This window comes from Halichoerus grypus, chromosome 3, assembly GCF_964656455.1.
Source record: "Halichoerus grypus chromosome 3, mHalGry1.hap1.1, whole genome shotgun sequence".
NCBI lineage: Eukaryota > Metazoa > Chordata > Mammalia > Carnivora > Phocidae > Halichoerus > Halichoerus grypus.
This window is the reverse complement of record NC_135714.1, coordinates 157,924,156-157,945,666: the sequence shown is the minus strand read 5'-3', so window position 1 is coordinate 157,945,666 and position 21,511 is coordinate 157,924,156. Positions and strand designations below refer to the sequence as shown.

At 42.4% G+C, this 21,511-nt stretch overlaps 1 protein-coding gene across 4 annotated transcripts in view; it reads left to right on the top strand.

Annotated features, from left to right (window-relative positions):
• The window catches only part of DOCK5 (dedicator of cytokinesis 5), a 205,822-nt gene that overhangs the window by 68,367 nt on the left and 115,944 nt on the right, over positions 1 to 21,511 (top strand). For 3 of the 4 annotated variants that reach the window (XM_078069498.1, XM_078069501.1, XM_078069502.1), the window contains exons 3-5: positions 6,862 to 6,902; positions 11,606 to 11,661; positions 12,281 to 12,377. The exons of the other annotated variant lie outside the window; for it this stretch is intronic. In XM_078069498.1, coding sequence (XP_077925624.1) covers positions 6,862 to 6,902; positions 11,606 to 11,661; positions 12,281 to 12,377 — 194 coding nt within the window. The remainder of the gene's footprint in view (positions 1 to 6,861; positions 6,903 to 11,605; positions 11,662 to 12,280; positions 12,378 to 21,511) is intronic. 4 annotated transcript variants of the gene reach the window in all.

Below are 21,511 nucleotides of genomic sequence, written 5' to 3'. Positions count from 1 at the left end.
GACGGGGTAACTGGGTGATGGGCATTCAGGAGGGCACATGGTGTAATGAGCACTGGGTGTTATATACAACTGATGAATCACTGAACTCTACCTGTGAAACTAATAATACATTATATTAATTAACTGAATTTAAGTTAAAAAAATAAAAAGTAAAAACACCAGTGAACTGCCCAGTGCATTTGGAAAGTGAGCATCCCGTAGTTGGAGGACAAGGCTCCAACAGCTGAGCTGTTTCTGTCTGTCCTCTGAGGAGTTTGTACCCAGCTGTTTCTGCTCACCAGCTTCCCTGGAGGGACCTCAGCCATCTCTCTGAGGGACATTCGCTTGGGGATGGGAGGGCAGGCTTTGGCCATGGGAACCAGCCAGAGGAACCCAACGGGTTTACCTGGCCCACAGGGGATGGACCTTTGACCTTGGCCTAATTAACTACCAGACCAGTGACACTTAAAGGAAAAACAACAGGATTTAGCACCTGCTCTTCCTCTGTGGATCCTCCCCAGCAGCCCTTCCCCTCCCCTAAGTCGTGGTGCATGTAAACAGTGGCTCCCTGTCTGTTTCTTGCCTTTAATCCCTGGCAGGTCAACAGTATCACAATATTGTGAATGTACTTAATGCCACTGAACTGAACACTTAACAACAGTTAAAATAGTATATTTGATGTATATTTGACAACACAAAAAGGGTTTATTGTTCTGGGGGTGGGACTAATTTATTGTGGGACTGCGAAACGAGGAGAGCTTTTACAAAACTCTCCATGAGTTACACATCTAAATAATGCTTTTATGGTTCAGACAGTCTTGAGTCCCCCTCAGTAATTGCCTTCGGAGTCTTTAGCATATTCATAATTCTCCCTTTGTACGCCAGTGTCTTCAAGTCTGCCCATTAGAAGCCCTTTGTATTCAATTATTTGTTTATGGATCTGTTTGCTTCCTCCTTGAAGACAGTGTCTGGCCCGCTGGTGTTCAGTGTTTTTATGTATAATAAATGAATGACCACATTAGCGATGTAAGCCCTTGGCTCCAGTAGCTCCTCCAAGAGTCTCTAACCACACTTTCTAAAGTAGCCCCACCCCCACCCATCCCTCTCCCACAGTACTGTCCTTCCTTAGTATCTTTTAGCCTCCTCTGCAGTTACTTTGTTTATTTGCTGGGTGTTTACAGGTATGTGGTTTTTTTCTTCCCACGATAAAGCAAGACTTAGAAGGATGGAGACACTGTACATCTTGCTCTCTTGGCATCTCTCTGTTGAATGAGTAAATGAATCTCCAATCTGTGATTGATCTTTTGGAAATAGCAAAACTCGGTTTTTGCTATTTGCAGATTAGCTTTGGCACGTAAAGTGAGGAGGGAAGAGGGATAATGTCTTAAGGAGGCACAATAAAAAGTAAAAATGATGGAGAAATGGTCCCGTGATTTTTCACACATGGCTCACTCTGGTTTCAGAGGCAGTTTCAGACAAAAATATTTAGTAATATTTGAGCAATGTCACTATCATGGAATTCTGTATCACCTTGAAGGGCTTACTTTGTAATGCTTATATGATAGTGTAAAATTTTGTATGGCTTTTAAAAATTGCAATAAAATTTATATACAGTAAAATACACTCAGGTATTCAATGAATTTTGACAAATGAATGCACCCCATGTACCTGATACTCCAGTCAAGTTATAGAACATTTCCCTTGCCCCAAAGAGCTCCCTGTTGCATTCTTCTACACAATTCTCACCCCAAAAAGCAACTACTGCTCCAAGGAAGGTCACCATGCATTGGTTTTCCTGCTCTTCAACTTTATATAAATGGAATTATGTATGTCTGTTGTCTTTGGATTCTTTCATTCCACGTAATGTTTTTAGGTTCATCGAGGATGTTGCTTATGACAGTAGTTCATTCCTTTACATCACTGAGTAATACCCTATTATGTGAATATACCACAGTTTGTCGATATTCCTATTGATGGACATTGCAATGGGTTCCAGGTTTTGACTACTAATAATAAAGCTTCGATACACATTCTTGTAAAGTATTTTTATGAATGTAAGTTTTTACTGATCTTTTTTTTATTTAATTTTTTTATTTGAGAGAGAGGGAGAGAGAGTGCATGAGCAGGGGGAGGGGCAGAGGGAGAGGGAAAAGCAGACTCCCCGCTGAGCAGGGAGCCTGATGTGGGACTCGATCCCAGGACCGTGGGATCATGACCTGAGCCGAAGGCAGACGCTTAACAGACTGAGCCACCCAGGTGCCTGGTTTTTACTGATCTTGGGTGCATACTTAGAAGTGGGGATATTGCTAGGTCATAGGTCATATGTATATATTTTTTTGTGTTTTTTTTTAATTTAAATTTTGTTAATTAACATATAGTGCATGTATGTTTAATCTTATGTGTAGCTACAAACAATGTGAGAGAATTCTAATTGCCCGTATTTGTACCAACTCTTCATAGAGAACATCTTTTTAACTCTAGCCATTCAAGTGATTGTAGAGTAGTATCTCATCTAGAAAAAAAAAATTATTTACATTGAGTTGAATTCACCCTATTTAGCATACAGGTTTTGACCAATGCATGCAATCTGAAATGCCACTACAAGATAGAGAACAATTTTATCAGCACCCCCAGATTCTCCCACGTCCCCTATACCAACCTCACACCAAGCTCAGCCTTGATCTGTTTTCTTTCTCTATAATTTTGCCTTTTCTAGTCCTGGCTTACCAGGACTTATTAGCTGTATTTTTTGTCTTAATTTTCAAATTTATCATTGTCATAAAGGCATATAATTTTAAAGGCCAAGTCATTTCTGTCAAGTTTATGATAAACAGCCGTCTCTTCCCACCTCCTCTTGGTTTCTGATTCTACTTTCAACTCTTTCAGCCCTTTGTTGTGGTATATGCTTTTTCATTTCTAAAGAATTGTGCTTCTTTACTTGATATTTCCATTTTCATTTATTAACTGCTTCTAATGGAAGATAAGGATTTAGCTCTCTTAAAATTCCTGCCAGCCATGCATATACCTGTCTGTGTCTGATAGAGACCTCCCAGTACAGATACATCATAATTTCTTCAAAGTTACTATTTAGATTCCTGAGTCTATGTAGTACAAGCAGCGGATGCTGTGACTGTACCTTCATTCCATTTCCTTTCTTGAATAATGTTTTTCTAGAGGTGTTAATTCTTTTCTTGGTTCTCTGTGGACCTACTTCTTTTTCGTATCCAGACTTTCTGACAGAAGTGTTTACCTCCTTCTCATATGTTCAGACGAATGAGACAATTTCGTGGTTCCACTTGCTTTCTTGGATTTGTTCTCCATGGAGTCCTCTGCCCTCCTGCTCCGTCCAGGACTGGTCGCTTTCCCGGCCACTTACATGGCTTCTTTTCTGAGCTCTCCATCATCATCTTTCTCAGGGTCAAAAAAAAAAAATAGTAAGAACCAGTATGTATCAGCAGAGCCAGGGATAATGTGCATCTGTGTATAAATACAGGTTAACACATCTATTAATTTTGACCTGTCTACCTATTTTAGGAGTCATACGTACACAGGGGTACCTTCAAGTCCAGTCCAGCATCTCGGGTTCATTCTAGTTTTTTCCCTTTCTTGTAACTCTCTCCTATGACAATAAGAAACCTGGTTTCCAGGATTAATGTATTTACTTATTTCATCAGTTCCTCAGCATGTAACCAATCCATCTTCATGACCACACCTCCTTCCACATGGACACCCTCCTCAGTCTGTTCTCTCTCTGATAGCTCATGTCATTCCACCATCCCCCCCGCCCCCCGCCCTGAAGTCGTGGTTGTGGATGCCCGTCTCTTCACCCTCTTCCTGCGGACCCCCTGTCCCCCATGGATGCCCACCTTGTTCTGCCTGGTTCTGACACGCCGTGGCAGTCTGGCCCCCTGTATGGATGCCGTCCCCACCCCCCTTGCAGATGCCTAAGTTGCCCTGTCCCACTTCATGGCTCAGGGCTCAGTTGTTCAGGAAAGGAAGCAGAAGGGCCAAGATACATGTCTTGCTTCTGTCTCCCATCCCCCAATGCTTTCCTTTTTTCAGTCTTCCTATCCCAAAGAATTACTTATGGCCACTCATTTGCTTAAACTCAAGGTCTGAATGCCCTTGAATATTTGCCTTTTGTGGTGTGGGGGGGGTGGGGTGGGTGGGCTCCATCCCAGGACCCTGAGATCTTGACCTGAGCGGAAAGCAGATGCTTAAACAACCCACTGAGCCACCCAGGCACCCCAATGATTGGATATTTGTGTTTATTGCAGAATGTTCATCACAATAAGTCTAGTTAACATACATTAGCATATGTAGTTACAAAATTCTTTTTCCTCATAATGAGCAGTTTTAAGACTTACTCTCTTAGCAACTTTCAAATATGCAACACAGTATTACTAACTATGGTTGCCATCATGTACCTTTTACATCCCCATGACTTCATCATTTTATAACTAGAAGTTTGTACCCTTTGAACCCTTTGACCCCCTTCACCCATTTCGCCCTCGCCTCCACCCCTGCTGCTGGCAACCACCAGCCAGTCTGTTCTGTGTATCTGTGGGCTTGCAAACTCACTCTGTGAGACTGACATTTCACCTAAATCTAGGTAAGGCTGGCCCTCTGGACTCACCATCCCCCACTATTCTCTTCATTTTAATAATGTACTAATTTTAAAAAGCATCCGAGACTCCCCCCAGTTCACACTCCTTACTGGTTGTAGGTGCTTGTTTGATAGAGCCTTTACTATCTCTCTGCACCGTGACGCATTTGGAAGCCTTAAAAGCATACCGTAGTTAGCTATAATTATCCTGTCTTAAATATTGGGATCAACTGGAACACCGGGTTCTTGCTTGTATCCCTTGCAGTTATTAGCAATTGAATTTATGGGGTCCTGACAGCGTATGAGTAAAACCCCAGAGATAGACACGATTCTGCTAGTACCTAACGCCAAGCAAAATGAACATTCTACAAATTCAGTGTGGTAATTTTGTGCCTTTAGATAGGGGTTTTACACAAACCGCAATTCTAGAGGAGACTTAGGAGGTAAAGAAAAAAAAAATTTTTTTTTCAAAAATGACAGGTTTCGGGGGTCGCCTGGGTGGCTCAGATGGTTAAGCGTCTGCTTTCGGCTCGGGTCATGAACCCAGGGTCCTGGGATCGAGCCCCACATCGGACTCCCGGCTCAGCGGGAGGCCTGCTTCTCCCTCTCCCACTCCCCCGCTTGTGTTCCCTCTCTCGCTGTGTCTCTCTCTGTCAAATAAATAAATAAAATCTTAAAAAAAAATTTTTTTTTAAATTTTAAAAAAATAACAAAAATGACAGGTTTTGGAAGCATAATTCTGTGATGAATGGCTGCGCAAAAATACTGTTTACACAAGGACAGAGAAATTCCCCTGTGACAGTGGAGCAAAGTCCAAACTGTTGCATCTTGGTTTTGTAGGACACAGGGACGTGGAAACTGCTTGGAAGAGACCATGTTCCTCCTCTTGCCTGCCCCTCCCCCGCCCCAGGATGAGCCTGAAACCAGTCATTCATGCAAACGCACTTCCCTGTGGCCGCAGAACCAGCTAGCGATGTCTAGCTCGGTGTTCTTACACCTGGCTCTCTCGTGCACTTTGACATCCGAAATTGGGAGCAGTGTTTCCTGTTTGAATGTCTTTTTCTCAACCGTGGGCCCTGATAGAAAACTGTGAACGATTTCACAGCATAGTATCCTGTTCTTTCCTGTAAAAAAAACAATACAAAACAAAAAAATAGCAAAATTCTTTAAATTTTGAATACTGACAGTTTAAAAATTTGTGAAAATATTCTTAAATTTATGATCAAGGTAAATTCAACTTTGTTCTTATAACATATCCAGAATAGATTGTGTCTCTCCTTTCTGGATGATTTCATGTAGAACAAATTGCAAGATAGTTCTAGAACTCTATTGGCAGATGCCTTAAGTTTTAATTACAGTTTGCATCTACTCACTGTATGTAGATAGCTGTTTTACACATATGTACCACTTACAGCTGGGTTTGCTTAGGCAAGATGACCAAGTTGATGCCTGATGGACATGGGAATGAGGGAAATCATTACAGTAAATTACTTCTAATGAGTGTTCAATAAATATTTAATATGAGTTATCTGTTTATGGATCGATTAAATTGTGTACTCCCTTTATCAGATAGAGGGTGGAAAAGCATCCATAGATGTATGTGTATTTATTGAAATTTTTATAAAGAAGTTAAAGGCTTTATTTAAAGCCTCATCAAGCCAACAAATTTTTTTATTGTCAGGGGTGTGAATAGCATTGCCAAGAATTGTTTAAAATGTTCTTTTATTATTTGTTTATTTCAACTCTGTTAGGTGCAAATATTTATATATGTAAGATTTACCATTCCAGTTTAAAATTGTTCCAGAAGAGTGGTGCTTCACCTGAGAATTTAGATAAGAGAGAGACTATATAAATTATTTTAAAATATTTATTTTAGTAGTATAGGGTGACTTGTAGAATGTATATATATATGGATGAAAGACCTTCTTCATTCATGCAAAAACGCTTACTGAATGTCTAAGGTATTAAGAGGTTGAGCTGCCTTCTGTCTTGTTTTTTTGTTCTGTCCTTTCTCCAAAGGAGCAGAGATGAGGCGAAGTCTATGTGAATTTTAAATCTTTTACCTATGAAGAGAATAAAGCTCTAATATAGATCTAGATTTTGATTGTGTAAATTTTGATTGCATAATCAACCAAAATGTTCATATTCTAATTAATCTGCTAATTGCCTCTTGGATGCCATCCCAATATTCCAATAGAATATGAGGATGCATATTGCTCATATCTTTATATTATCTCAGATAACATAAAAGATTGTGTTTTCTTATTCCCCGGCAGGTTGGTACAGAGGATATACCCTCCAAAATAAATCTAAAAAGGTATGGTTTATCGTTTACTTTTTAAATTTGAATCTGTCTGCTAGTTTTATGTTATGCTACCTGATCCCGTTTTCTGCTCCTTGCTGTCTCTAGACCTAGTTTGTGTTCTCTGGGATGGCTGTTCTTTAGATCTGAAAACAAATTCTATGACCTCAATGTATAAGTAAAATAGCACAAGTCCCATGGACCATATTTCCCACAGCCAACTTAAGGAGAAAGGCCAGAGGTGAATTCACACACCAAGTAGGGCCCTTGCAGGCTTGTTGCTCCCTGTTCCTCCAGCTCAGCAGGGTGGTGACACAGTGACATTGTTATTGTCGGCTGTCTCCTTCAGGGGGGACCCGTGCTTCTTCTTTGTCCTTTAGCTCTAGTGCTAACATCCCAGAACTAAAGCATCTACCCATTTCTACTTGAGTCTATTCTTTATTATAAAATAGATAAGCCAGAGTAGTAGTTTTGAAACTGTGAACCTCACAACCAACCCCAGTAATACATCATGAGATCAACATTGTGGCTTATTAACCAACATCTTCCAAAAACCAAAATTCTGAAAAGTAGAAAAGAAAACGGAATGCCGTGATAAATACTGTCTCATGAAACTTCTGTGTGAGATACATATTTTTTAATGTATTTTAAATTATATTTTATGTATATAGTTGAGGACGGGTTGCCATGAAAATGTATCGCATCATGGGCAGAGAGTTTGAAAAATACTGACCCTAGCAGGTTCCTGTAGCAGGTGCCAAAACTACTCATCATCAAGCTAAAGAAAATCTATTAGTTATGTTAATACCCCCTCAGTTAGTTTTAGGTCAGGTCAGGGCTTTTTCTTTGACGCTGCACTCTGGGGCAGCAATGCGGGTCAGCACTTTGTTTTGAAAGAGCAACGATGATAGGACCTGATAGGACCATCGTATTTCACAGTTAGTTCACATGCAAAATAGCTAATTAGGAGAGGGGTAAGAGAAACATTTTAGAATTTATCAAGAAGTGAGTGAAAAAAGAAAAAGAACCCAACAAACCCCACAGTTCTTATTTTTCAAGCATGGCATGTGATAAAGTAATCTGAGCACACAACTATCGAAATTGCTCAGGGCCCAGAGAAACCCCTTTCTACAAGGTTGTAGTCATTAGAAACCAGCGCTATTTGGATCAAGCTTTCTATATATTTGGCTCCGAAGTCACTATTTGCACATTTACGTGTCCACACACACCGTTTGTTAACGTTGACAATTTAATAATCTTCCAAAATAAAGGGGTGTTTGCTTGTCATGTGAGGGTCACCTCCCACAATTTTGGTCCTTTTATCCCTCCCCAAATCCTGATGCTGAATTTTTCTGCCCACACTTCAATTCCTCTGTTTTCCCACCTGTTTTCGTTTCCAACTTAACTACTTTGATTTAATCTCTTGCTGACTTTAATTTCTCCAGGCCTTCAAATAGGGACCGACAACGGGGACATTCTGGCATGAATGAGAGCGTAGTAAGACAAAAGCCTTTCTTTCTTTTAGGATCCTTGTATGTGGTTTATAGATACTCCTGCTTCTTGGTTTGGGTTTAGCCCTATCTTTGTTTATTTTATTCATAATTATAGAAATGATACTTATTTTGAAGCGTGATTGGAGTTAACCGTTTTGAAGTTCTGAATTTATTAAAGAGCAGGAAGACATGCCAGTTCTCAATCTGCTAAAAAAAATGTCAACTTAAAAAAATGAACAAAACCCCATTCTCAGATAAGATCACACGAACTTAAAGAACAAACACAATTCTTGATTTTTAACTGGTGATTGTGAATCATGTCGGAACAAGGTCCCCCGCCACACTTTTCCCTTTCAGAGAGCTACAGTATGTAAGGATCCTTTTTGCACATAGAAGACCTCGGTTTCTAAGGCATCCTGTGATCTCCTAATAGATCAGAATCTATCCAGCTTAAAGCCTTGTTGTTGGCTTTGAAAAGGAAGTAGCGTGCTCCTGGGTGTGTTTTTAATTTTGTTTTGTTTTGTTTTCATTTTCTTAAAAACCCTTATTTAAACTTTTTAAATCTCACCCATAAGAATAATTATCTCAGGAAGAACTTCTTTTAGTTCTTGATAATTCAACTTTGTAATTCAATGAAATGATAGTACGAACAAGGATGGTGCATTTAGTTGTTGATTTTTAAGTTGCAATATCTTCCTGGTGGAGAGCTCCAGGCAACATCAAGGGAATTCAAGTTCAGTCATCATGAATTATGTTCAGCTTTGACACCCTTTCATTAAGAGATCCAGCCTATTTGAAATCCTCTCCTAATGCTGTTATCCTGCGTTTGCCTGTCTTTAGGGGAGGAGCTATTTGAACGGCCTATTATTTTAATGGAAATTTTTGGTGTCATTTATCAGCCAACCTAGCCATTTAGAGTGGTGATAAAATGAGCTAGTGGTTTTGCGAATTGAAGAAGCCAGGAGCTTTGCAGAAATTGATTATTGATCCTGGCAGGGTTGTGGAAGTGTGGATAAGGGCAATATCTAGAGAATCATTAGTTGATTTTTCTTTTTTTCCTCAAGTGAGTAGGTTGCATTGAGAAAGGATAATCAAAATTGAGATAAGCTATAAATTAGTAATCGATCCCTCAGGTTTATCCTGCCTTTCTGTGTGTCAAATGGCATAGGAAAATTCTACAAGGCTCAGATTTACTAGAGCAATTAAATGGATGTAAGCGGACATATGTTATCATGGAAGGATGGTGCTTACAAATAACAGGGAGGTAATGCCACAAAATAAATATTCTCTTAAAATGAAAGTCATCATATCTGTACATTCAGTATAAATTATCTGCTTGTAATCTGCTTGGGTGTTACAACCTAAGACATTGCTTATATTTCAAATGCTTCTATCTTGGATTTCTCCCAGTTATTAGGAGGAGACCAGTCATCAGATTATGAATGCACAAAAATCTTAATTCTTTCTTTACCTTCTTGATGAGAAAAATCTTCTGCAAGGATATTCCCAGGGATAAGCAGTGTTACATCTTATTTTAACCTCCAGATGTGGCTTCTTATAACTACTGCTTTGAGTGGTTCATCATTGACCAAATGATGAGCCAGACACAAGACTGGTCATCCCCATTCCTCCCCCACCCCTGGCAACCCCCATTCTACTTTCTCTCTCTATGGATTTGAGTACTCTAGATCCCTCCTGCAAGTGGAATCGTAACAGTATTTGTCCTTCTGTGCCTGGATTATGTCACTTAGCATCATGCCCTCAAGGTGAGTTCTGGATGATCAAGTCTGGTTCTTCACCAAGGTGGCAGTCAACAAGACATTTACCTCAGCTTAGCAGAAGGAAGAAACACCCAAAGTTCCTCAGACACCCTAAGGACAGATTTGGAGCTTCAGAACACCAGAAATTAGGCTCAACAGGAATTACGTGTACATTGAATTTTTGTTTAATTATTTGATCAGTTTTCCAAAATCACTTTGAATCCTGCCCCTATAATGAAAGAGGTCAGTGTCACCTTGCCTCTCTGTGTGTTCTGGGTCTTATCAATAACAGATCAGCATAGTACTTTCTTACTTACACACCCCATGCCTACCCCTTTTTTTTTGGTTCTTCCTGCCAGGCAGGAAAGGATGGTCATTTTGCTTTTGACTCAGGCAGTGGCAGGATCTACCCTGTCATCACCAAGGCTGGGAGCAGCTCAATCTCAGATTTTCTTACTGTTTCCTGTTTTATTGGCGAAGGGCTAAGATGGAGAAAGAAGAGTATTAGATAAATATAGTACACGAAGCCAGACACAAGACTGACCCCAGTGGGAATTAACTAGTTTTCTGTCTCTGAATGGATCACTGGGTACACAGTGATCCACAGCCAGCCAGCCCCGACAGAGAATGTCCACAGGGCGCACTGATCTCCACGGGTGCAGGGCTAGGAGCAGTCGAACCAGTGGTGCCTGGTAAATAGGCTCTCCTACCTCTGCTGGTCTGGCATGCAAAGTACCCTAAAACAAAGAACAGCAGTGCCTTTTCCAGATGGCAGTTTCTCTATTTATCGATGAGCGTATCACACAGTTAAACAACAGAAGCCGTTAACATTTAGGAAAACTCAGATCCATGACTTGCTTTCTGTTGGTTCGATCTGATCTTCACTTCTTCAGTTTCTACCGACCAGTTTCCAGTCTTTCTCTTAGGCCCTTATGGAGCCTTAGTTTTCCCATGGGCAGCGTCTCAACAGTGATGTAGAATCACCTCTTAAGAGCATAGAATGGAGAGCAATTTGAGACTGGGAAGCGCTAAAAATAACCAGATAACTAGTACTAATTGATTTGGGGCGCATTTGGTTTAAGTGAAAGTGCTGGGGAGGGATTGTTTCGGAAAATCACTATAATTTTATGGGCCACTAAGTACATAGCCCTCCATGTCACTAATTATGCGAAACCCCTTCAGGGCAGCAGCTCCTGGCATTAGGATCTGGAGGGTTTTAGGAGCCGGACATGTTTGTCCACTTCCGAAGCACTTCTCCTGTGCTCTGTGAACCCCGATCTTAACTTCTGTCTTCCCAGCCATGCTTTCATGGAGGCACAGTCAGTGTGGTTGGGCCTGCGAGCCTGAGCGCACACACTAGCGACGCTCCGGGTATCCTGCCTCCGCCTCGTTCATTCCCGATGCCAGTTGTGCTCTTTACCCTGCAGTTTTTATGGCCGTATAACCGACGTTCTTCTCTCTGTAGGGGATTTTCCCTGAAACATACATCCATTTGAAGGAGGCAACCGTGGAAGACCGAGGGTAAGTTCCAGTCCCGGAAAGACCCCTCAAAAATGGTGAACGTGTCAAATTATCATTAAAGAGTTTCTCGTGTACATTATTGCTCTCATCTCGTCAGTTGCACTTCTCACGGGCGAGAGAAGTGAATACAAACTTTTTTCCTGAGGTGAATCCTTCTTTTGTAATTGCTCCTCTCTGGCACCCTTCCCCAGGATAGTAGACAGACCAATGAATGAATGGAGGGCCTTCGCCTTCCTCTTGCGCTACCTGCTCACTGGGTGTGCTCACGTACACATAAATGTGGGGCACTCTCACTGGTAAGATCTCCGAGAGCCCCCAGTTTGGCAACCGTGAGTCACTGAAGCCGGCCTGGCTCAGCGAATTGCTCCAGGCTGGGCCAACACCTTTGTTCCGTTGCAGGAGCGGTTTATTTTGAGAGTTGTATCGGTAAGCCCCTTCTTTTCTCACAGGCTTAGGTGTGATAAAGTTTGCTCAACGAATTTCCCCACCGTGGGTACGTTTTATTTCCAGCCGGATCAGCCCCACGCCCATCTTTGCGCTGTGGGGAGTATGACCCCTGTCAAGAAAAATAGTGATGATCAGCTCAGAGTAAAGTGAGCATCTGTCTGGTTCTCTTTAGGCAGCATGAGACCGTGATTCCTGGGGAGCTCCCGCTGGTGCAGGAGCTCACGTCGACGCTGCGAGAATGGGCTGTCATCTGGCGCAAGCTCTATGTGGTGAGCTTTCCCCCCGGGTCTTGAAGCTGGTCCATTGTTTCTGGGCTCTCGGCCTGTCTGTTCTGCTGCAAGGTGTCAGCAACACATTAGCTCTCTGCATGGAGTAGGGTGTATGTTAGCTGGACCGTACAAGGGCTGATAACCAGCGGATTCTCATTGTCCTGGAGTAGGGTCATTGATGACATGGGATGGTGGAAGAAACATCGGGACAAGTTCTTAGCCTTGACGTGTCTCCTGGTGAATAGGAATTTGTCAGCGTTTCACTGCCCAGCCGCACGAGGACTCCCAGGAGGGCAGCATTCTTTACTTTAGCCAGCATATCTTACAGACTCTGCAACTTGAGTGGTATTAAGCGGTGGTCTGAAGAGTCTTTCTTTTCAGGGCCAGCTCAAAGTACTGTGTCTTGCAACAATGGTTGGACCTCAGAACGTGAATAAGATACACCAGCTCAGTGGGAAATGACACGGGAACCAGCACGTTCCCTCCATGATAAACCATAATCACAAGTTGAGTGTAGGTTTGCAATTAGGAAAAGGTAGATCTGGCCTTTAATATTATCAGAGTGAAAACACCTGGGCAGCTGTCTTGCAAGAGGCCAGGAAGCCTGGCAGCCGCTCTTTCCTTGACATTAGAATGCACAAACACCTTTTTCTAAAGTTCCCTCTTTCCTGGGGGACTTGGAAGTAAGTAATCATCCCTAGGTCCTGCGTCTGTAAGCATCTTCCCCGGCTGACCAGGAATTCCCAGGAAGAAGGTGTATTTTCTCCTTCGATGTGTGAATGAGTGCAGCGAGGGAGTAGACTAGACCCAATGGTCTGGAAGCCATTCTCTTTCCTTTATGTGACTTTGTTTATCTAGGTTTTTGTTCAGTCATGTGTTGATTCTTCATTTGAACACTCAAAAGCCAATCTTAATAACTTATGGAGAACACCTTCCTCTATAGACGCTTAGTACCAAAAACTAATCAGAAGCTCATTCTAGCATGCCTTCCAAGAGTTAATGCAGGATTTCATTTCCATCCTGGGCTGTTGTTACCCATGATGGATCACAGCAGCAGAAATCACCAACCCGTTTGTTGGAAAAGCACGGGATTTTTCTCTGCCTGCCCATCTTTCAAGGCCTAATTCAAGTTCTTTCTTACTCATAATGTAGCTTCTAAACTCAGCAGTCCATAATGTTTCTTTCTGGACCGTAGGAACACTTACTGCTGAGCCCATTTTCTGGCCTTGGGGCATACTGCCTTGTAATGCAAGTGATCTTTTGATCTCTTTATGTGTAATTGAGGAGAGAGCTACCTGTAAGTTCTTAAATCATGAGGACAGACACGCTGTTTTAAGCCCTTTGGCCTACATCGATCATCTGGTACGTTTGTTGAAAGCACTCTCTGGTTCCGGTTAATTGATTGGTTAGCGGCAGATGCAACAAGTCTGATAGATGAGGAATGCATATACACAGAGAACTTCCTTAATGCATTCTCTCTGGAAATTGGTGAGTTGCGGAACATACCCGATAGTAAGGACTGGGAAATGAGATTTTGAAAGTGGTAATGTTGGGGCACCTGGGTGGCTCAGTCGGTTAAGCGGCTGCCTTCCACTCCGGTCATGATCCCGGGGTATCCTCGCTCAGGGGGGAGCCTGCTTCTCCCTCTGCTTGTGCTTGCTCTCCCCCGTCCCACCCCCGTGTCAAATAAATAAATAAAATCTTAAAAAAAAAAAAAAGAAATTGTAAACAAAAAATAAAAAAATTAAATAAACCGGTAATGTTGGAGAGTGGAGAATATGGATGGAGGTAGACTTTTCTTCTTGTTAAGACACAACTGTTCTGCTCACTTCATTATCTCTGTCTTCCACAGTTCACAGGTGACTGTGCTCCGTCTTCTATGGATAGAAATGAAAAATAAGTCAACCAGGGAAGAGGAAGCCTGATTTGTGAACTTAGGCTTCCAAAATCCCTTAGTACTTAGGTGTGGGTAAGCGCAGGGTGAAGATTTCCTACGTGGGCATTTCACTATTTAATAGCAGAAATGGGTGGGTAGGAAGGAAGGAGGGAGGGAGGGAGGGAGGGAGGACCTCTGTCTTCTCTCAGAGAGCAGCACATTTCCCATCTTGATTTTGACACTAATCAAATAATCATTGTGTTAATTGTGAATATTTGAAAATGTCTGCTAGCCGCTATAGATGAGTAAAAGGCATTCATTGTGGGAATCTTAATCATTTGGTAGGGCTCAGCAATCTGCTTCTGCTTTTGATACATGCTTATTTATTAAAAAATAATCCACTTAAAAATGGGTTTGTTACTAATCATGACTTTCTCTGTTGTGTTCCTGTTCCTGAAATACTGACACTTCGCTTCAGGCAGAATTTCTGAACTTCTTTCTCAAAAATTTGCATCAAAGTAGCAAACCTCAAAATATTATGCTTCACTGGGTAAAAGGTAAAAGGACCCCAAATCTGTAGCTTTCACCCCCCAACACACGATTTTGTCAGTGTTTTTGTTTTCTGATTCTGTAAGTTTTCAGTTTGCGTAAAGATAAATACCAGTTTTACTAATCTACATCAGTACTTGTGTTTCTCTCATGCCTTTCCTCCCTCAGATTATGAGACCAGGTGTTCTGTTTGGTATCTTTACTTTTTTTTTTTTTTTTGAGAGGGAGAGAAAGAGCATGCACATGCACACAAGTGGGGGAGGAGAGGGAGGTGTGTGGTAGGGGCAGAGGGACAGGGAGATAGAATCTCAAGCAGACTCTGCACTGAGCAGAGCCCCACACAGGGCTTGATCTCACGACCCTGAGATCATGACCCGAGCCGAAATCAAGAGTCGGACGCTTAACCGACTGAGCCACCCAAGCACCCCCTGTTTGATATCTTTCAGGACCCTTGTAGAGTCTTAGAACCTCCACAGTTCTCTACAACACATTTACTAGTTCTCTCCTTTTCAGTCTGTGCTCATGAGAAATGTATGTAGTAGATCCAGAGCCTTATGTGAGAGGAAAATGCCATCCACTAACCAGTGTAAGCCCAGCCATGTAGACACAGGTAATTGTTCTAGACAGGAAAGATTTTGGATAGCTGGGATTTATTTTTAGCAGCCGCCCTGTAACCTTGTGAAATAACCAAAAATATATTTTAAAGGGGGGAGGAGTTCCTCAGGCTGAAGAGGGGAGAACCCACTCCTCCAAAGCAGAAAAAGAAATGATGACAACCCCCATGTGCCTTCTTCCCCTCTTTGTTATATTAGTATTATTTTGTCTCATTTAACTGTCTTGCTTGGTGATGTTGGCTTTATGCTTTTGGGAGGAAGCAGGCTGTAGAAGACAAACACTGGACTAGAAATTCGGGAGCTTGGTGCCTCATCGGGGCCCTGCCCTAGCTAGCTCCGTGGTCTTGGGCAAGTCACTTGATGTTCCCAGGCGTCGTCTGGATTCCGCCCCCGTGTGAAAGCGATGTAAACTCCGCCTTGTGGACTCCACGGGGTTGTGCGAGCATGAAGAGAGGTGCAGGCCGACAGAGCATCCAGGACTCTGCACATGGCATTCTTGCTGCCGTCTTAGCTTGAAACAGTAGCCTCTCTGGACGTCCTCCCTCTGGGCAGCCTTGACTTGGCATCCCTCTGACCCAACTCGGAGTCTGCGAAGCTCACTTGTATGTGCCCCCTGCCCCCCCATCCAAGGCCATTTCCTTTGCCTTGTGTTATCATCTTAGGCGGAGTGGCCTTGAGCGCTCAGTAAGCAGGCTAAGTGTTTCTCACCGCAGATAGCAAGTCTCTTTCGTTTAGGCTCAAGTCCGGGAGGCATGGATCATTCCAGCAAAGAAAGGGGAAGCCTGCCAATGCAGAGTGCAAATTCACAGCAGTTTCTGTCTTTGTCTATACTGCTCTTCCTCAGTTGGAGCCTGTTCAGTGGGTGTGTTTTCAGTGGTTGATCCAGAAAGGGGGAAACATTATGAATGAGGAGGTGGTCGCCTTAGTGAAATGACAAGACTGTGGACACTGGGGTCAGACAGGCGGCAGGTTCTTAAAGTCTGGCTTGCTCCCTTACTTGGTATGTACTTTTATATTCAGAAAAAAATAGCAAACCCAGTAATAGTTACTGCAAACAAACAAACTAAAACAGAAAGAACTCAGATCCTGAAGGCAGGGATTTGGGCCCAGGGTATGCCTCCAAGCTGATTCTGCAGCCTGAGACAAGTCCTTTGACCCCTAAGTTGTACTTTCACCTAAAACGGTAACTGATATTATATATGCCCTGCACATTTGCTGTAAGGATTCAGTCAGATAATCTGGATAAAACTTCCAGGACAGTGCCTGGCGCTTTGTCATCAAGTTGTGACGGCCCCTGACTGTCCCCTTACAGCACTGCTTCATGTAAGAGCTCACTAATGGTAGGAAGTGTTAGAAGAACTAGATTGCACAGTGGAGTTCTGCCCCAAAGTTGTTTTTTGGGTGCGCCCTCCAGCTTGGGGCTGACGGGTGGGCTCCCTCCCAGCTCTGTGTGAATGTAACTGCCGTAGGTCAGTGGTTTATAAGTACTCTGCCCATTATTCTCTGCTTCTTCTCAGGATCATTTGTTCTCCCCAGCCTGGGAAAGTAGATCCAGTGAGCTGAACTCTGGCCTTCTTTCCTTTCTAGCAGCACATCTCCCTTGTTCCACGTGAGTTCCGCTGGCTGGAGGGGCGGACACCTCTGCATTGATTTAGACATGATTGGACCAATGTAATACCCATATTTCCCTTCTCACTAACAACCCAGCTACACTTTTTGAATATGCACAAGTCCACATCCCACATTATAATATATTTTCTCAACCAATAATCAGGACCTGAAAACTGATGAGTTAGAGTGTATTTGTGGGGACAGAAGGAGGAACATTTCTGAAAGTGGGACTATGCTGGAAATTCTGAGATATTTGGTGATGTTAAACATACTCTATAACTTCTCAGCCTGAGATTTAACTCAATGCTCTTCCCCACCTTCCAATTGGAGAAATGGTTCAGTGAGTTTTGGCCAGCCAGGCTGTGTTGTTCATATAATTTTGGGAGACTAAATCTAATCCTTTTTCCTTACAGAAAAGAGATACAAGACAAGCCTGGTGTGGAAGGTGGTTAATATGTATTGCTGAATCAAGTGAACATAATTGCTAAAATGTAGTTCGTAGAATGGACTGATCTCCTCTCATTTATTTGTTTTTTTTTAAAAAGATGTATTTATGGGGCGCTCAGTCGTTAATCGTATGCCTTCGGCTCAGGTCATGATCCTGGGGTCCTGGGATCGAGCCCCACATCAGGCTCCCTGCTCCACGGGAAGCCTGCTTCTCCCTCTCCCACTCCCTCTGCTTGTGTTCCTTCTCTCACTTTGTCTCTCTCTGTCAAATAAATAAATAAAATCTTAAAAAAAAAAAGATGTATTTATTAGAGAGAGAGCACATGCATGTGAGTAGGGGAGGGGCAGAATCCCAAGTAGGGAGAAACAGAATCCCAAGCAGACTCCCCATTGAGCAGGGAGCCCCATGCAGGGCTCAGTCCCATGACCCTGTGATCATGACCTGAACTAAAGCCAAGGGTTGGACGCTCAACCAACTGAGCCACCCAGGCTCCCCTGATCTCCTCTCATTTAAAATTCACCAGTACAATAAAACCTTGAGCTAGTCTGTAGTTGTATAACAATCTGGAGGGGAGAAAGTACCCATAACTGAGGTGTGGGTAGAGAACTTGCCAGACACAGTGCATCGATTGCCTTTCTTCTCAGCCTTGCGTATCCATGCAGATTAAAGCTACTCAAGTCTAATCTTTTTTGAAACTGGTGGTTATTACTGGCTGCTGGAGCATATGCTCTGAAGTGTAATTAAGCTGGTCTCATGGTTGGAAACCAGCGTCTGACTGCTTATTACCAGGGACAGAAAATTCCCATAGCAAACTTGGTCTTGTTGTCAGGGCATTCCATCTGTGAGTGGCAAGGCTTGGGCCTGGCTCTCTCGTGAGAGACAGGATGAGACGGGGGCGCAACCATGATGGGGCAGGGATGCGCGCTTTGGGTCTCTTTCCAGTTTTGTTTTACCCTGTCTTGGTTGCCTGCCTCTCGGGATTTCTTGCGCTACTTCCTGAGGCAAAAATTGTCTTACTGGCATCTTTTCTTCAAAAATGAAGCCTTTGCTAGTCAGGCAAAGCCTCTTTCTGGCGAAGAGAAGAGGCACTAGGATGGAGAGGAGGGGTGTCAGGGGGCCACGCAGATTCCCTTTCCGCCAGAGTGCGGGGGGCGGTGCAGCATGAGGACACACAGGAACCGGGACGCCACTCTGGACCCCAGGAGTTAGAGAAGGACAGGAGACTTCCTGCAGAGAGCTCTGCACAGGTGAAATTTGATATGGAGCCTCGAGCCTGTGCGCACATCGGGAGGGACAAGGTCAGAGTCAGATACAGTGAGTGAATCAGGAAGTTGCTTGCGGGAGTCATTAAGTTTAAGGTCTCAGACAGTCCCTTTGTTTTACAGATGGGTGAATCTCAGACGGAATCATTTGCCCTAAGTCATTTAGCAAGTTAATGAGAGAATGAGAGATAGAGACCAAGTCCCTGTAGTTGGTGTCCAGCCCTTTTGCCTCCTGCATGCAAGAGGAAAGGTTGGTGAACAGAGGAGATGGGGAGGACCAGAGAAAAGTCTTTTGACTGCCTTCTGCATTCTTTGGGAAAGTGAGGAATAGAATCCAGGTTTCTGACACCCAGGGAGGTGGTGCCATTGTCCCAATGGTCTCTAGAATTTCTGCAATACTCATTGGAGGGCTTCTGTATCCCTCTTTGCCATTGCTGAAGGTAAAGCTGTTTTTTTTTCTTGTGACTTTGTTTTTATCTCTAGAAATTCTTAGAGAGAGAGAGTGCGCACACCATTCAGAATGGAAATGTAAAAAGTGCGACCTTTGAGATCTCCAAGTGGAAAAGAGGGAGAAATTCTAAGCAAGTGCAGGGATGCCTTTACTCTCTGGTGGGAGAGTATTTAGATTTCTCTTGTTCATGCGGCTCTAACTGAAATTGAGACCAGAGTAGCGTTTTACATTTGAACTGTCAAAATTTGTTTTTGAGTCGCACCTATGTCCCAGGATTGTGCTGACTTTGGCAGAGATGATCAAAGAGATTATTAAATAAGTTCCCTGCCCTCTTAAATTATGTGACAGTGGCTGCTAGTGCAAAAAAGGTTGGGATTAATGGTAACAGAGAAGGTACCCTGCCACAGGCAGGCTTGGGCAGTGTAGGATTCAGGAAAGAAGACAGGAAGGGGGGCGTGACAGATGGAGACTCAGGTCCTTGACTCAGGGTCTCGTGGGTGGGGGTGCTTGATTTTCTCCTCACCTGTCCTCATGTGCTTCCCCGGAAACCCGTAAAGTATCTGGATCCAGCTATTGCACAGAACATCCTACTTAGAACAGTTTTAGAAATGTGGCAGTGAAATCCATTTCCTTAAAGTAATTGGCGAAATTGCTTCCTTTGGTGTATTCCAGCTTGTCTATTCAGAATTCACTTGGCACAGTGAATCAGAGAAGAATGGCTGTCTTCATCCTTCTTTTGGGGGGGATCTTGGCAAACAAGGCTGATATGAACAGGCAATAATTAAATTCCCTTGGATAGTGTCTAATATAATTGAGACCAAGAACTTGTGAACGTGTGCCACAAACAAAGCCCTGTCTCTCAGAGGAGTCTGAGCTCCCCCCTTTCTTTTACTATAATATAAAGACTAATATCTTCATTAAAATTAGAAAACACTTAAAAAAAATCTAAGTAAGAGTAGACAAATTGGTTGCAAGAAAGAAAAAAGATCCCCTTTCTGCCTAGCAGCTTTGAAAGGCAAAATTTTATGGGCTTAATTTCTCACTTCCTTTTTCAGGTCGAAAGAAAATGGAATGGCAACATTTTGTACAGAATTACATGAAAAAAAAAAAACCAAACAGGGTTTTTTACTTGCTTATTAACAACAACAACAACAAAAAATGAAGTCCCGTTTTTATGCTTTTTGAAAGACTGGCTGATGAGAAAGAGGCAATTCAGAAAATGCTAAGCACATAAAATGTAGGTAGTTACAAAATTTTAAGCAGGTTTCGGCGGTCTGTATTTTTCAGATCAATAGTGTTAATGGAGAATACAAGGGAGTTCTTCGACTCTCTCCTTTGTGTTCTCACAGAATATTGACCTTCTTTTAGAGCTTTTATCACACTCGGCTAATCTTTGCTCTCTCCCCCTGTCCCCACTTCTGGGCTGAGGGATCTTGGCTCCACGTTTACTCTTTGTTCAAGAGTATCTTGGGTATTTTCAGTATCTTGATTGTGCTTGATAACTTGCGCAGGAATCTGCCCCAGGGATTGTTGTAGAAGAAGATCACAAAAGAACATGCTCTACAGCCACCCACAATTTCTTTGGGTGTGTATGTGTGTGTGTGTGTTGGGGGGGGGGTTGCATTATTTTTACAGCAGATAATATTTCCTATAATTTTAAAGTATATAGTTATATAAATATATCATGACTTTTCACCTGTAAATAAAAAAGAAGTGATCTCGTAGTATTTAAGGGGTGAGTGGAATTGTGTAAGTTTTTATTTTTAAAAAAGCATGTTTCAAAAGTGAAACACAAACCGGTTTTTCTTGATGACTTTATCTCAAGTGTTTTCCTTCCCCCATGTACACCCGATCATATTGCCCCCATTTATTTTCCTTCTGGCACTTTTCACAATTTAAAATTATCTTGTATGTATAAAATGATTAGATATACGTTATTTATGTAAACAATGTATATGTTAGTGATATGATCTATTACTTATAATAGATCATTGTTTATATTTATATATAGATATAATATATATCTGTACATTAATCATTTAGATAAAACTGAGGTCATATAATGGCTTGGACATCAGATATTTGACTCTCAAAATGATAGAAGTCCGTATAATTAGTTGGTCATAAGTTAGTTGGATATAGTTCAGGTATAGAAGTTCTCAGTGAAGGCCAGAATAATGGTTTAATTATTGTAGGTCCGAAGACTTCCGGGATGGTCTAACAGTTTTATGAGGACCTTAAAACAGTATTCTCCATTTTATTTTCTATTATCCTTTATCTCTGAAATTATAATTCTTTCTTCATCCATAATTCACACATGCAG